Source organism: Penaeus vannamei, chromosome 39 (assembly GCF_042767895.1).
Source record: "Penaeus vannamei isolate JL-2024 chromosome 39, ASM4276789v1, whole genome shotgun sequence".
Taxonomy (NCBI): Eukaryota; Metazoa; Arthropoda; class Malacostraca; order Decapoda; family Penaeidae; genus Penaeus; species Penaeus vannamei.
The window spans coordinates 21,514,581-21,527,080 of NC_091587.1; the positions used below are offsets into that span (position 1 = coordinate 21,514,581).

Below are 12,500 nucleotides of genomic sequence, written 5' to 3' on the forward strand. Positions count from 1 at the left end.
AAAATCAACAAAATAAATCCATAAATAAGGCGAGCAAACCCTTGGGCCAACACAACCCAGCTTCGGACACTCTAAAATAGTGTTGCCATCGCAAGGTTATAGAGTTAGAACTGTGAGTGTTAGGTGCTCAGAAGCAGGCACAGGGCTCGCCTAATGAGGGGAGCGCACCTGTTAGGTGTCACAAACAAAAACAGGAGAGAACCCTTACCCCCTTGTGCGTCTAACATTATTAATGTTTTTGCACCGGCATCTTGACTCTATAAAAAAGAAATGACAAACAAGAAAAGGTAAAATGTTAATGCTTAAGATGCAGTCTATCCACTGTATGATGACATATATATGGAAATAATTATGGTAATGAATGATAAAAGAAAAAGAAAATAAGAGTAAAATAACCAACACCGATGATAATATAAAATAAAGAATAAAGAAGATAGATATGAAAATAAAAGATTGATGTAAATGGAAAAAATGGAGAATGCTATTTAATAATCCAAACAATTTTTTTTTTTAAGAACTAAAGCCATATTCTCAAAATACATATATACATTTGACAATTTCCAACTCTTTAGAAGAGTTATTCTGGCACTATAGTACATAATAAATATCAAATCATAATAAAACAATGTCTAAACACAATCCATGCTCAAATATCTAGAATGAAATCATAAAGCTCAATCTCAAATTCCTAAAGTATTAAAAATACAACCAAAACAACAGTTCTAACTAGAAAATACAACATGAATACAATACCATACAAAAGTGTGTGTGACAATGTACTAGCATGCTGGAACCATGCTTACTACAAAATCTTACCAGTAACCTGAGCCTCGAAACATATACAAATATAACACAAGAAGTCTTCTCTAAGTTTTCATCATGGATGATGCCCTTGGCTCAAAATTACTGCTAGATGTATTGAAAAAACATACTTGGAAGACTGAATAAACTTTCGCATTTGTCTCTGTGTATACTTACCGCCCTGATCGTCCAGAGCAACGAGGGTTCGGATACCAGCTTCCTTCGACTGTTAGCATGTAAGGAAGCATTCCCAATACTCAGACAACTTTTCAATATGAATGTACAACTGGTATTGGTGAATGGACAAAATTCATTCAAATATATAATAAATTAGCCCTACCAACAACACTAGCTAAATAAAAATCTGTTGTGGATTGTAACTTTCTTGTTGGTCAATAACTAGCATACACAGGACAACTGAGGCAATATTAAAAAAAAAAAAAAGCAATATCCCTATTTTCTAACTCCTGAGAAGAAGAGACATGTTATGACACAGAAATATCTTTATACACAAGAGATGCACTCATTACTTCACTCAAGGATTAATCTAACTGTTATTAATCTCCACACTATAAAACAAAAACTGCCACTACTCTATCTTCAGCACCAAGTAGAACAAAAAACTGCTTAAACGGGAAAGAAAAAAACGTACCTCCTCGCATAGTGACAGCATACGCCTAGTTGACTCGAGGGTTTCATCTGTGCACTGGTTGGACTTAAACTGCAACTCCTGCAGCTCTGTCCTGGGTTCACCAGCGCCATCACCCATTGTCTCCTGAAAAGTTGGGGAAATGTTGAAAGATCCCATTCATGGAGTGAAAAATCTGCCGGTTTTAATAGTTTTCTTCTTGCCTTCTGGTCACCTGTTTCAAGCTTTTTCTCTAGTGCTAGTTTTTTCTTATAAATACAAGCCTTTTGCTATAGACAATTTGTTTAATAAAAACCTTTTTATGCTAATTTCTTGGTAAAAAAAATCCTGTGGATGCCCTCCATAACAGAACAGTGTGAGCTCTGTATCCTAACAGTGAAAGTTACTTATGAAATGTCCAAATGTGAACTTAAATGTTAAAAAAGGGTGTGTAATGTTCACATGATAAAGGAAAGGTCAAACTTATAAGATTTTGAAGAATTTCAATTTACCATACACAGTAATCATTGAAAAAAGACTGCTCCTTTCATAAGAAAATATTATTATGAGTCAATGGTCATATAAATTTGTAATCATGCAAATGATAAAAACGGTGCTGAGAATAATAAATTATGAAAATTCTTAAGATGAATACTGAAAAAAGAAAGCGGATATATATGAAACAATTAATGTGCATTAAATCATTATCTGATGTATGGAGAGAATGCATGCTAAGGTTATCTCTGGTATCATGCACCTCTCACTTATAGACTTACCCCACTGACACTAGGGAAGCATCTCATAAATGCTAAGTCCACTGTGATTTTAGTTTATCATTTTGCTGATACATAGATTACTCTAATGGGGCTTAGTCAAAAAGTTATTTCTTAGTTCACCTGATCTCACCTGCTTACTCTTTTTTCAGATCTCTTTCAAATTTCTTATTGCTATTAATATAAATAACAACATTACAATAATCCCACTGTCAATAATAATAACAATAACAGTAATGATACTGAGAGCAGTATAAAAAAATAAAATTGTTACCCTAAAATCCCAGGAATGCGCATATCAGGTGAAGTCAGGTACATCTACTAAATGACACCTTGGTGACTCAGCACTTAGCACCATCTATGTACAAACAAAATTTACAGAATAAAAATACAGTGGATTGTGCAATTACCCAGCACCAATGGTTTAATAAATGGTAAAAAAAAAAAACATACATGTGCAAAAACTGAGGAGAAAAATCATCATAATTTAAACAAAACTCTAAAAGTAATGAAAAAAGGAATGAACTGCCTTGTTCCTAATAATAAATTATCAAATATATACTAGAAAAATATAAATCTCATACTAAACTATGAAAATACCTATAAAATTCTTTGATTCTGGATTCAAAATTATAGAAAAAACAGTGCTTACAGAAAAGAAATAAAATATATGTATTATATCAAATATATATATAAATAAATGTATATACATACACCAATCTATATTCTCTTTTATTACTATTATTTAAAAAGTAACTGAACTATTTGTATTCCCAGATCTAACATTAAGGCAAAAGTAAAAAATACTTTTTATTATGCAGATGTAGTAAAACTGGTGAAGTATTGAAATAAAATGGAGTGTGATGATACAAGGATGTTAAAACCTGTATAATCCTAATCAGGTCAACTGGGTTCTCACTGCATGATTCAGTCTGTATGTTCATGCATCCATGCGCATTTGTCAGAGAAGTACCTTCTTAAACTATTTGTATGAGAATATATATGGAATAAAAAAATGTAAATCACTGACGAAATAATAACCAACAATATTGCTGATCATAGCTAGCATTAAGTAAGCATAGGCAAAAAATGGGGGTAAGAAAACCAAGCACACAATATAAAAATGATAATCATGGTCTTAAAATATAGCAGCTGTGACATCCAAGGAAATTAAAAATATATATATTGTGTGATTAACCAACAGGATATGCTACAGTCTCTCTTGTAGCTATGCATATACAATATATAAAAAAAAGGATCATCTTGACGACATCCTATACAATAATCCTAAAAGGTCTTGCAGGCTATAAGTTGCTCTACCTATCATAGCCAGATATCTAGCTCGGGGGCTAGGAAATATGGGTGGAAAATGGCACGCAGTGGCCCATCCTCGGCATTCTCACTGTCTGTCTCAATGAGGGATCCTTAACTCTATGGGTACATGCGACAAGTGATAATACATTTGGAATATACCAGATGCCAAATAAAATCCCTGGGTTGGGTCTTGTCATTCTTAAGTGCACTAATCATATGCACTGGCATATCTGTGAAGTGATATGCAATATGATGTAGATATGATGTGAAATAATACATATATAGAAAAAAAGGTGAGGAAGATATAAATGATGAAAAAGCAAATCACACAATTTCCTAACTGCCCAGGAGTTTTCCTTGGTTTCTAGCACAAAAGCAGGCATGAGAGAAAGAAGGGAAAGAAATGCCCACAATGCGACTGGAATCATCTGTAGCTGGTTGCCCGGGTGGCTGAACTCACCGTAGGCATGTTGTCTTGTTCCTGTGATGAGAGGAAGGGATAGTTGGAAGGGAGAGGGAAGGGCAGGGGAAGAAAGAATGAATGAAGTTAATCATGTTTTAAATTAATATGGCAAGACCACTGTATTAAAATCATTGAAATACCATCATTAGTTTTTACACAAATCATCTTTTCAGTAATTATACATAAAAAATAACATTTTCAGTTACAGTGTTGGTGCTGTGCTTTTGTGCAAGATAAAAAACACATGAGAATAAACCTAATAAATAAAATTTTATATGCTGACAAATATTGAGCTTCAATTGGAATGTGCATGTATTCATGTATATTAATATGTATAAACATGTAAATAAATGTGTAAATATATATATACATACTGGTATATACATAAGCACATACATGTATGTATCAAGACAAATGCATATACATATACATATGTATATATACATAACCACACAAAATTATGGTAATTCTATACCTGCTCTTCATACAATAGCTTCTAAAATAACTAGAAATAATGCAAGAAGCAGTTTAATAGATTAAAAACCTTGTTCTTGCGTCTAAACTGCAAGTTCAATAGCATACTTCATCCTGTCCCAAATGCAGCATTTCACTACATGCATGCCATCTGAGACTGCATTCAACTTGTTTGCAATCCAAAATGGACAAAAACATCACAGTATAATCTTTAATACCTGTTTAGTATGCTGTTCTAAAGTCTGAAGGCATGGCATGATATTATGAAAGACAACACTGCGTCTTTGAGACTTGGAATAGAACTCAGCTATGAAGCCTGCAGGTAGTAGTATCCCTAAGTGGTATCCTATGTATCATATCTGGCAGCTAAGTACAGTCGAACTCCAATGCACTGGCAATCTCACTATAAAATTCTTATGTGTATAAGTATAGAGGCTATAAAAAAGACCAGTACATATATACATATGTAAACAAAAAATATGTACTGTATATATAAATACATATACATTATATCAATTCATCATTAAGGTAAATAGCGGACTAAATGGAGCATATCAGATCTCATCTAGGTCATGATGCTATTATGGGTAAGTGGGGAAAAACAAGACAAATGGGAGCCAAAAGGGATTCTATCCTAGGGGAAGGTGTCCTTTGTGGGTATCAATGCAACATGGGCACTTAACCATCTTAGGCATTCTTGCGGTTGTCTCCTGACGATCCTGCCTCTGCTCAGGTTATACTGTACTTGGGTTTTATTGAAGAAAGAAAAGTATTATAGTGCTTAAAAAACATTTAAAAAATAATGGGAGAAGGTGAAACAAAAAAAAAAAATAAATAAATAAAATAACAGGCATTAACGTTAAAAACAATAAAAAAGGACCATTATATATTTGAATTAAATTATGATGACGCTTTAGATTTCCCCATTTTACATGAAACCTCTAAACAATTTAATTACTTTTTAATAAGTAATAGTATAAATATGACTATAATGCAAATACATCACAGCCATGTAAATATAAACAATAGGCATCCTTTAACCCCATGCTGCTGGGAACACATAACGTTCCCTGTAGTTTTGTTCTGTGAAATGTGATTACCCAGATGGTTACCACCGAAGAGTCAATTGGGCCAAGTAGACCCCAATGACTGTCTGATTTTGCCTTTCAATGAGTTTCAATTTCTTTTTATTCTTTTTATCTTTTATCTTTTAGTAACATCATTGGTATCTCTGCTGTTATCATTATCAATGACATTATCATTATTCTAATATCACTAACAATAATAAAAGCAATGTGAAATAGAAAAGTATATTTCAAAAATCCAGAGAAAATGGTTAACATGTGATATAGTTAGGACTAATAATTGAGTTCTTGGTGACTAAGTACTTGTAGAGCCGCACAAACATGATCAGTAAACTCTTCTCACAGTGGGCATGGCATGGACATACATGCCATCCCCAGCGGCATTGGGTTAAAGACAAAACTTTATCAAACTGATATGGCACAGAGAACAATGCCTTTTAGAGCTTCATTCTGATTTTTGAATGCCTTATAAAATGCATTTGAAAAAATAATCAAATTTAATCATATTTATCATCTTAATAATAATAATCGTATCAATGAAAACCTGAACAACAGGCAATTAAATGTCTGCCAATACCAAACAAAATAACCCATAAAGCACAAAAAAAGAAAAACAAAGAAAAAGAAAATAAAAGACAATTCCCAAGCAGAGATCCTATTTTTGCGCAACCAGAAGTATCTCCGACAAGGGCAGAACTACCAAGAGGCCATCTCATGTCAACACCTCCACAATGCATGCAAATTGCAAAGGCTTTCCGCTCCACAGTTTTCAGGTCCATTTCCGAGACACTTTATGTGGAGGTTGGCTTGCCAAATTAACCACTTTCCCAGCTCTCCTGTAGTGTGAGTGAGATTGGTCACGTACCCGTAAAAGTAAAAGTGATGATAATACCAGCCAGTTCTCACTGTTTTAGTGGAGTTCCATTGGCTTCTACATGCAAAATATGTCAAAATCATTCTGATTTCATATTTGTTTGACTGTATATGTCTTAAATACAACAACTTTTAAGGGAAAATAGAGAAAAACAGTCAAAGACTAGAATCAAAAACTGTAAAAAAAAATAAATAAATAAAAAATAAATAAATAAAAAAATAAACTACACAGTTAAGGCCCAGATATCATACTTGTCACAACAGTGTGGCTAACTCGATTAAATTCTCTCACTTTTTAGTTGGCATCCTTTTACCCAATCTCAAAATCTATATCTTACAATTACTTCTGTAACTTTCACGTGTACAATTCTGTGGGGACAAGTATTCTAGAAAAGAAAGAAATTTTAATTGATACATCAAAAAAGAGAAAAGGAAAGCTTGCTTATAAAAACCCACTGGCAAGATAAGTTAAAAAACATCTTGACCAAAGCAAGCTCCATCATAACACCCAAAATATAGAAGATCCAGAGTAGAATTAGTAATATTTTTAAAAATCAGAATTTTGCATTTTATCAAGCTGCATCAGGAAGAAAATGGAGGGCAGGGGGGAAGGGAAGGGGTAGGTCTATAATTAGCACAGTCCATCTCTTTTAAGATACAAAAACAGCAAGAGGGTATAATACTTGCATATCCTGTACAAATGATAGACATAATTAAATGCCCTTATCATACAGATCTAATTATTTAGTAGTAGATCTATGGAGTAAACAATGCAGGGAAGACACCCATGGACACAAAGGGAAAGGTATGGTTATTAAAGCTTAGGGATTATATTCAGCAAAGAAGGAACTGCATCTTTTTTTTCAAAGCAGTTTTATGCACGGAAAAAAAGAACAAAAGGTACAGATGTCGAAGCTCCAATGGGGGAGGGAGTAGTTTGTTCATCTGTAATTACACAAAAAACAATGGAGGAGGAAGAGGGGGGGAGGGGCTGTAAGAAATACTATAAGCAGGAAAACATTTCAAAGTATTATAGAAACAAAGATATAAACTGTGGCATCACTGAAGAAATCATACATGTCCTCATCAATGTGTTGTGATCCATGAAACACCTTCATAACAAGTCAAATGCAATAGTTCATGTGCATATGTCCCTTAGTGCACATACATACTAATGCATTAGTGCATATTTGAATATGCACATGTGCATGCACACACACACACACACACACACACACACACACACACACACACACACACACACACACACACTCTCTCACACACACACACACTCTCTCACACACACACACACACACACACACGCACACGCACACGCACACATGCTCACACACACACACACACATCCTCACATGCACACACACACACATACACGCACGCACACATGCTCTCACACACACACACACGCACGCACCCATGCTTACACACAAACACGCACGCATCCATGCTGACACACACACACACGCACGCTGACACACACACACACGCATGCTGACACACACACACACACGCATGCTGACATACACACACACACGCATGCTCTCTCACACACACACACACATGCACACATGCTCTCTCCCACACACACACACACATGCACACGTGCACACCCACACACACATGCACACCCACACACACAGAGGGACATACTGTAGAATTCATTAAAATTTAGAGTACATAAATTTACATGTCCAATCAGAAACCAACATAAAAAGGGAAATGGGTGTTTCACAGATTTGAAAAAGCAGGCATATATCAGTTGCTATAAAACCTTACCGGCATCTTCTGTTCACGTCAGAAAAAAATGGAAAACATTACGTGTCGTTAATAAAACACAGGAAAGGCACATGGAACAAACATGCACACAATTAGCGTACAATGTTACGATATCCAAATCAATGGCACATGGATCCAAGGCGAGGCATAATCATAAACAAAGGTACATCTGAACCAAATCTTGGGCTTTTCTCTCATCTTGTGACAAGGGTAAACCAAAAATTAATTCTCCCTCTTGTACCAATCTCCTAAAGGGGGTTAGTGGAGGGAGGAGAGGTTAGTATGACAGGGAGGAGGGAGGGATGGTAGGTAGGTAGGTAGGTAGGTAGGGAGGTAGGTAGGTAGGTAGGTAGGTAGGTAGGTAGGTAGGTAGGTAGGTAGGTAGGTAGGTAGGTAGGTAGGTAGGTAGGTAGGTAGGTAGGTAGGTAGGTAGGTAGGTAGGTAGGGAGAGGGGGGGAGAGAGGGAGGGAGGGAGGGGGAGAGAGAGAGAGAGAGAGAGAGAGAGAGAGAGAGAGAGAGAGAGGGAGAGAGAGAGAGAGAGAGAGGGAGAGAGAGAGAGAGAGAGAGAGAGAGAGAGAGGGAGGGAGGGAGGGAGGGAGAGAGAGAGAGAGAGAGAGAGAGAGAGAGAGAGAGAGAGAGAGAGAGAGAGAGAGAGAGAGAGAGAGAGAGAGAGAGAGAGAGAGAGAGAGAGAGAGAGGGGGGGGGGGGCAGGAGGAAGAGAAGGGGGGAGGGAGGAAGAGAAGGGGGAGGGAGGAAGAGAAGGGGGAGGGAGGAAGAGAAGGGGGGAGGGAGGAAGAGAAGGGGGGAGGGAGGAAGAGAAGGGGGAGGGAGGAAGAGAAGGGGGGAGGGAGGAAGACAAGGGGAGAGGGAGGAAGAGAAGGGGAGAGAGAGCAGAAGAGAAGGGGGGAGGGAGAGGAAGAGAAAGAGGGAAGGAGAGGAAGAGAAAGAGGGAAGGAGAGGAAGAGAAAGAGGGAAGGAGAGGAAGAGAAACAGGGAAGGAGAGGAAGAGAAAGAGGGAAGGAGAGGAAGAGAAAGAGGGAAGGAGAGGAAGAGAAAGAGGGAAGGAGAGGAAGAGAAAGAGGGAAGGAGAGGAAGAGAAAGAGGGAAGGAGAGGAAGAGAAAGAGGGAAGGAGAGGAAGAGAAAGAGGGAAGGAGAGGAAGAGAAAGAGGGAAGGAGAGGAAGAGAAAGAGGGAAGGAGAGGAAGAGAAAGAGGGAAGGAGAGGAAGAGGAAGAGGAAGAGGGAGTGAGTAAGAGAGGGAGGGAGGGAGGAATTGAGTGGGGGGAGGGGAGGAGGAGGAGGAAAAAGAGGAAAAGGAAGGGGAGTTGTAGTTGTAGTTGGAGGAGGAATGGGGGGAGAGGGGGAGTGGGAGTTGGAGAGTAAGAGAGAAGGAGAGGAGAGAAAGAGAAGGAGAAAGAGATAGAGACTTAATTCTTAGTGAAATGAACCTTCAGATATGATTATGCTCTGCAGACGGACTACAGGAAATCAAAAAGTGCCACGACTACAATATGGTGCTTACACTTACTTAACTCTACAAAATCATAATGGAAAAGAAATTCTTTACCTAGCAAATGGTATCTATCACAAATACATATTGAACAGAACGCAATTCAACCACTGTCAAGAACAAGCTGAACCAAAGTTAAAACTGTACGTTCAACACACAAAATACTCCATCTTTTTTTAATTGATTAATTTATGACATGCACCTTGAAGTTATAATTCAAACATCTTTTAATTAAAAGGGTTAGGCTTCTTTTTTTTCTTTTTAGTGGCTGTTATATGGTAAGACAGAACTAAGGAAGGAGGGAAAATATTAACTTCCTCTGTATGTAAATGTCTTTGTTACTACATTACTACTGGAATTCAGATTTTATAATACCCATACATATAAACACACTGCTTCCTAGCAATATCCTGCCGTTCTTCTTCACATTTACCTTTGGGAAAAAGTAACTCGGTTATAAATATCGAACAAACTGGAAAGAGGGGATATAGACAACATAGTCTAAACCCTATAACAAGAAAGAAGAAGAAACTGGAAAGTATATTTCATCGCACTGCGTTTCATTTTACAATACTGTGAACAATACTAATGAGATTCGATGACGAAAAACCGGATTTCTTTCGTTCCACTTGTAGATTCGCTTCGCGTTTTCTTTCAGTCTCTCCCAGAAGCAAGCGACTGCGCAGACTAAAAGAAAACTGCGCATTTTTCGTCTTCAGCCAAACACGAACGCAAACACAGCAAAATGCTCAAGCTGAACCGACATCAATATACCAAATGATAGAGCTGATGACTGCAACAAAAAATCGACATTTGGCGCCATCAACGAGCGGTTCTTTTTCTTGTCGAGAGAAACGGACTGTAATAGTACTCTCATTTCCTTTGCAACCTCTGTTTTATCAACGTCAGAGAGCCTGTTTTATAAGCCTGTGGGACCTTTGGGATACAGGAAGAGTAAACCGTAAAAATCCTGCACCCAGAGAACACCACTCAGCATACAGGCACAAAAAACACAAACATACGCACACACTTTTTATTATGCATACATTATATGCGCATAGATACACATACACATACAAAAATATACAAATGAATGTAAATAAAAGAACAAAGTAAACGAAAAAGGAGGAAGGAGAAAGAGGGGAGAAAAGGGGATGGGAGAGAGTAGAGTAGAGTAGAGTAGAGAAAAGAGAAGAGAAGAGAACAGAGAGAGAGAGAGAGACTGAAAGTGCTGTAGGCTAACACTACGAGGGGCGGCTGCAAGCTGAACCACACTTCGGTATATCGACCTGGCAAGGGAAATCCACACTGTGCTCCCCCCTCTCCCCCTCTCCCCTCGCCTGCCACGCAGCCCGCCAACCAGTGCCAACGTCTCACTTTGTTGATGGTATTGCTACTTGCGTTACCAACTGAAAAGCGCCAGAGAGAAAGAGAAAGAAAGAGAGGGAGAGAGGGGGAGGAGAAAGAGAGAGAGGGGAGGAGAGAAAGAGAGAGAGGGGAGGAGAAAGAGAGAGAGGGGAGGAGAAAGAGAGAGAGGGGAGGAGAAAGAGAGAGAGGGGAGGAGAAAGAGAGAGAGGGGAGGAGAGAGAGAGAGTGGAGGAGAGAGAGAGAGTGAAAGAGTGAGAGAGAGAGAGAGGGGAGAGGAAAGAGAGAGAGGGGAGTTGAAAGAGAGAGGGAAGGAGAAAGAGAGTGGGAGGGAGAAAGAGAGAGGGGAGGAGAAAGAGAGAGAAAGAGAAAGAGAAAGAGCGAGAGGGGAGGGGAAGGAAAGAGAGAAAGAGAGAGAGGGGAGGGGAAGGAAAGAGAGAGAGAGAGGGAAGGAAAGAGAAGTAAAAATAGATAGATTGATAAATAGAGATAGAGAGATAGATACAGAGACAGAGTAGGGACTCGAATATAACGAAAGAGAAAAGAAAACAGAAAAAAACACGCAAACAAAGAACCAAGAAAGAGAGAGAGAGAGACAACCCGGGAAAACAAGAGAGAGAAAATGAAGGTCAGTAGGGGAGAAGAGCAGCTCATTTGACCTAACAAGAGGGCCGCACAACACTAACACACACACACACACACACAATCGATACCCTCCCCCTCCCCCCCCACTCCTCACACCCTCCCACAGTGCCAAACAAACGAAGATACAAAACGGACACCAGACCCCGTGCGTACACTTGACGCGGCGCTGGGAGTGGGGTCGCCGCGAGTGCCAGCAGCATTCTGTGGCGTTAGGATATGCAGCATACTTTTGACAGGTTGCCATATTTAAACCCGGTGACGCTTTATCATGTCTCGTCCGGTAGTATTACCCAGAAGCCATTTGCGTTAGTGTCAGGGGAAACTGTGCAAGTATTCTTATCATTATCATTATCAGTAGTAGTAGTAGTAGTAGTAGTAGTAGTAGTAGTAGTAGTAGTAGTAGTAGTAGTAGTGGTAGTAGTAGTGGTAGTAGTAGTGGTAGTAGTAGTAGTAGTAGTAGTAGTAGTAGTGGTAGTGGTAGTAGTAGTGGTAGTAGTAGTAGCGGTGGTAGTAGTAGTAGCGGTGGTAGTAGTAGTAGGGGTGGTAGAAGTAGTAGTAGTAGTAGCAGCGGTGATAGTAGTAGTAGTAGTAGAAATGATGTGCTGGTGGTAGAGTTGGTGGTAGCAACCGTATTCGTAACACTCGTAGTAGCCGTAGTAGTAACAGTCGCCATCGTTGCAGCGGTATTAGTATTAGTGGTAGTGGTAGAAATGGTGTAGTGGTAGTAGTAATAGTAATAGTAATAGTAATACTACTACTACTAATAATAATAATAG

The 12,500-nt window shown here is 38.4% G+C and overlaps 1 protein-coding gene across 3 annotated transcripts in view; it reads right to left on the bottom strand.

The window, feature by feature from the left end:
* Positions 1–5,163, bottom strand: part of LOC113815875 (synaptosomal-associated protein 25) — a 21,350-nt gene extending 16,187 nt beyond the window's left edge. The window contains exons 1-4 of one of the 3 annotated variants that reach the window (XM_070117006.1): positions 5,137–5,163; positions 3,977–3,997; positions 1,454–1,576; positions 209–257 (exon numbers count right to left, since the gene is read on the bottom strand). In XM_070117006.1, the coding sequence (XP_069973107.1) occupies positions 209–257; positions 1,454–1,576; positions 3,977–3,997; positions 5,137–5,148 (205 nt within the window). In that variant the 5' untranslated portion in view covers positions 5,149–5,163. Of the gene's footprint in view, positions 1–208; positions 258–978; positions 1,028–1,453; positions 1,577–3,976; positions 3,998–5,136 lie in introns of all 3 variants that reach the window. The other 2 variants (XM_070117005.1, XM_070117007.1) reach the window with 2 other exon arrangements.
* Between the last annotated feature and the right edge of the window lie 7,337 nt (positions 5,164–12,500).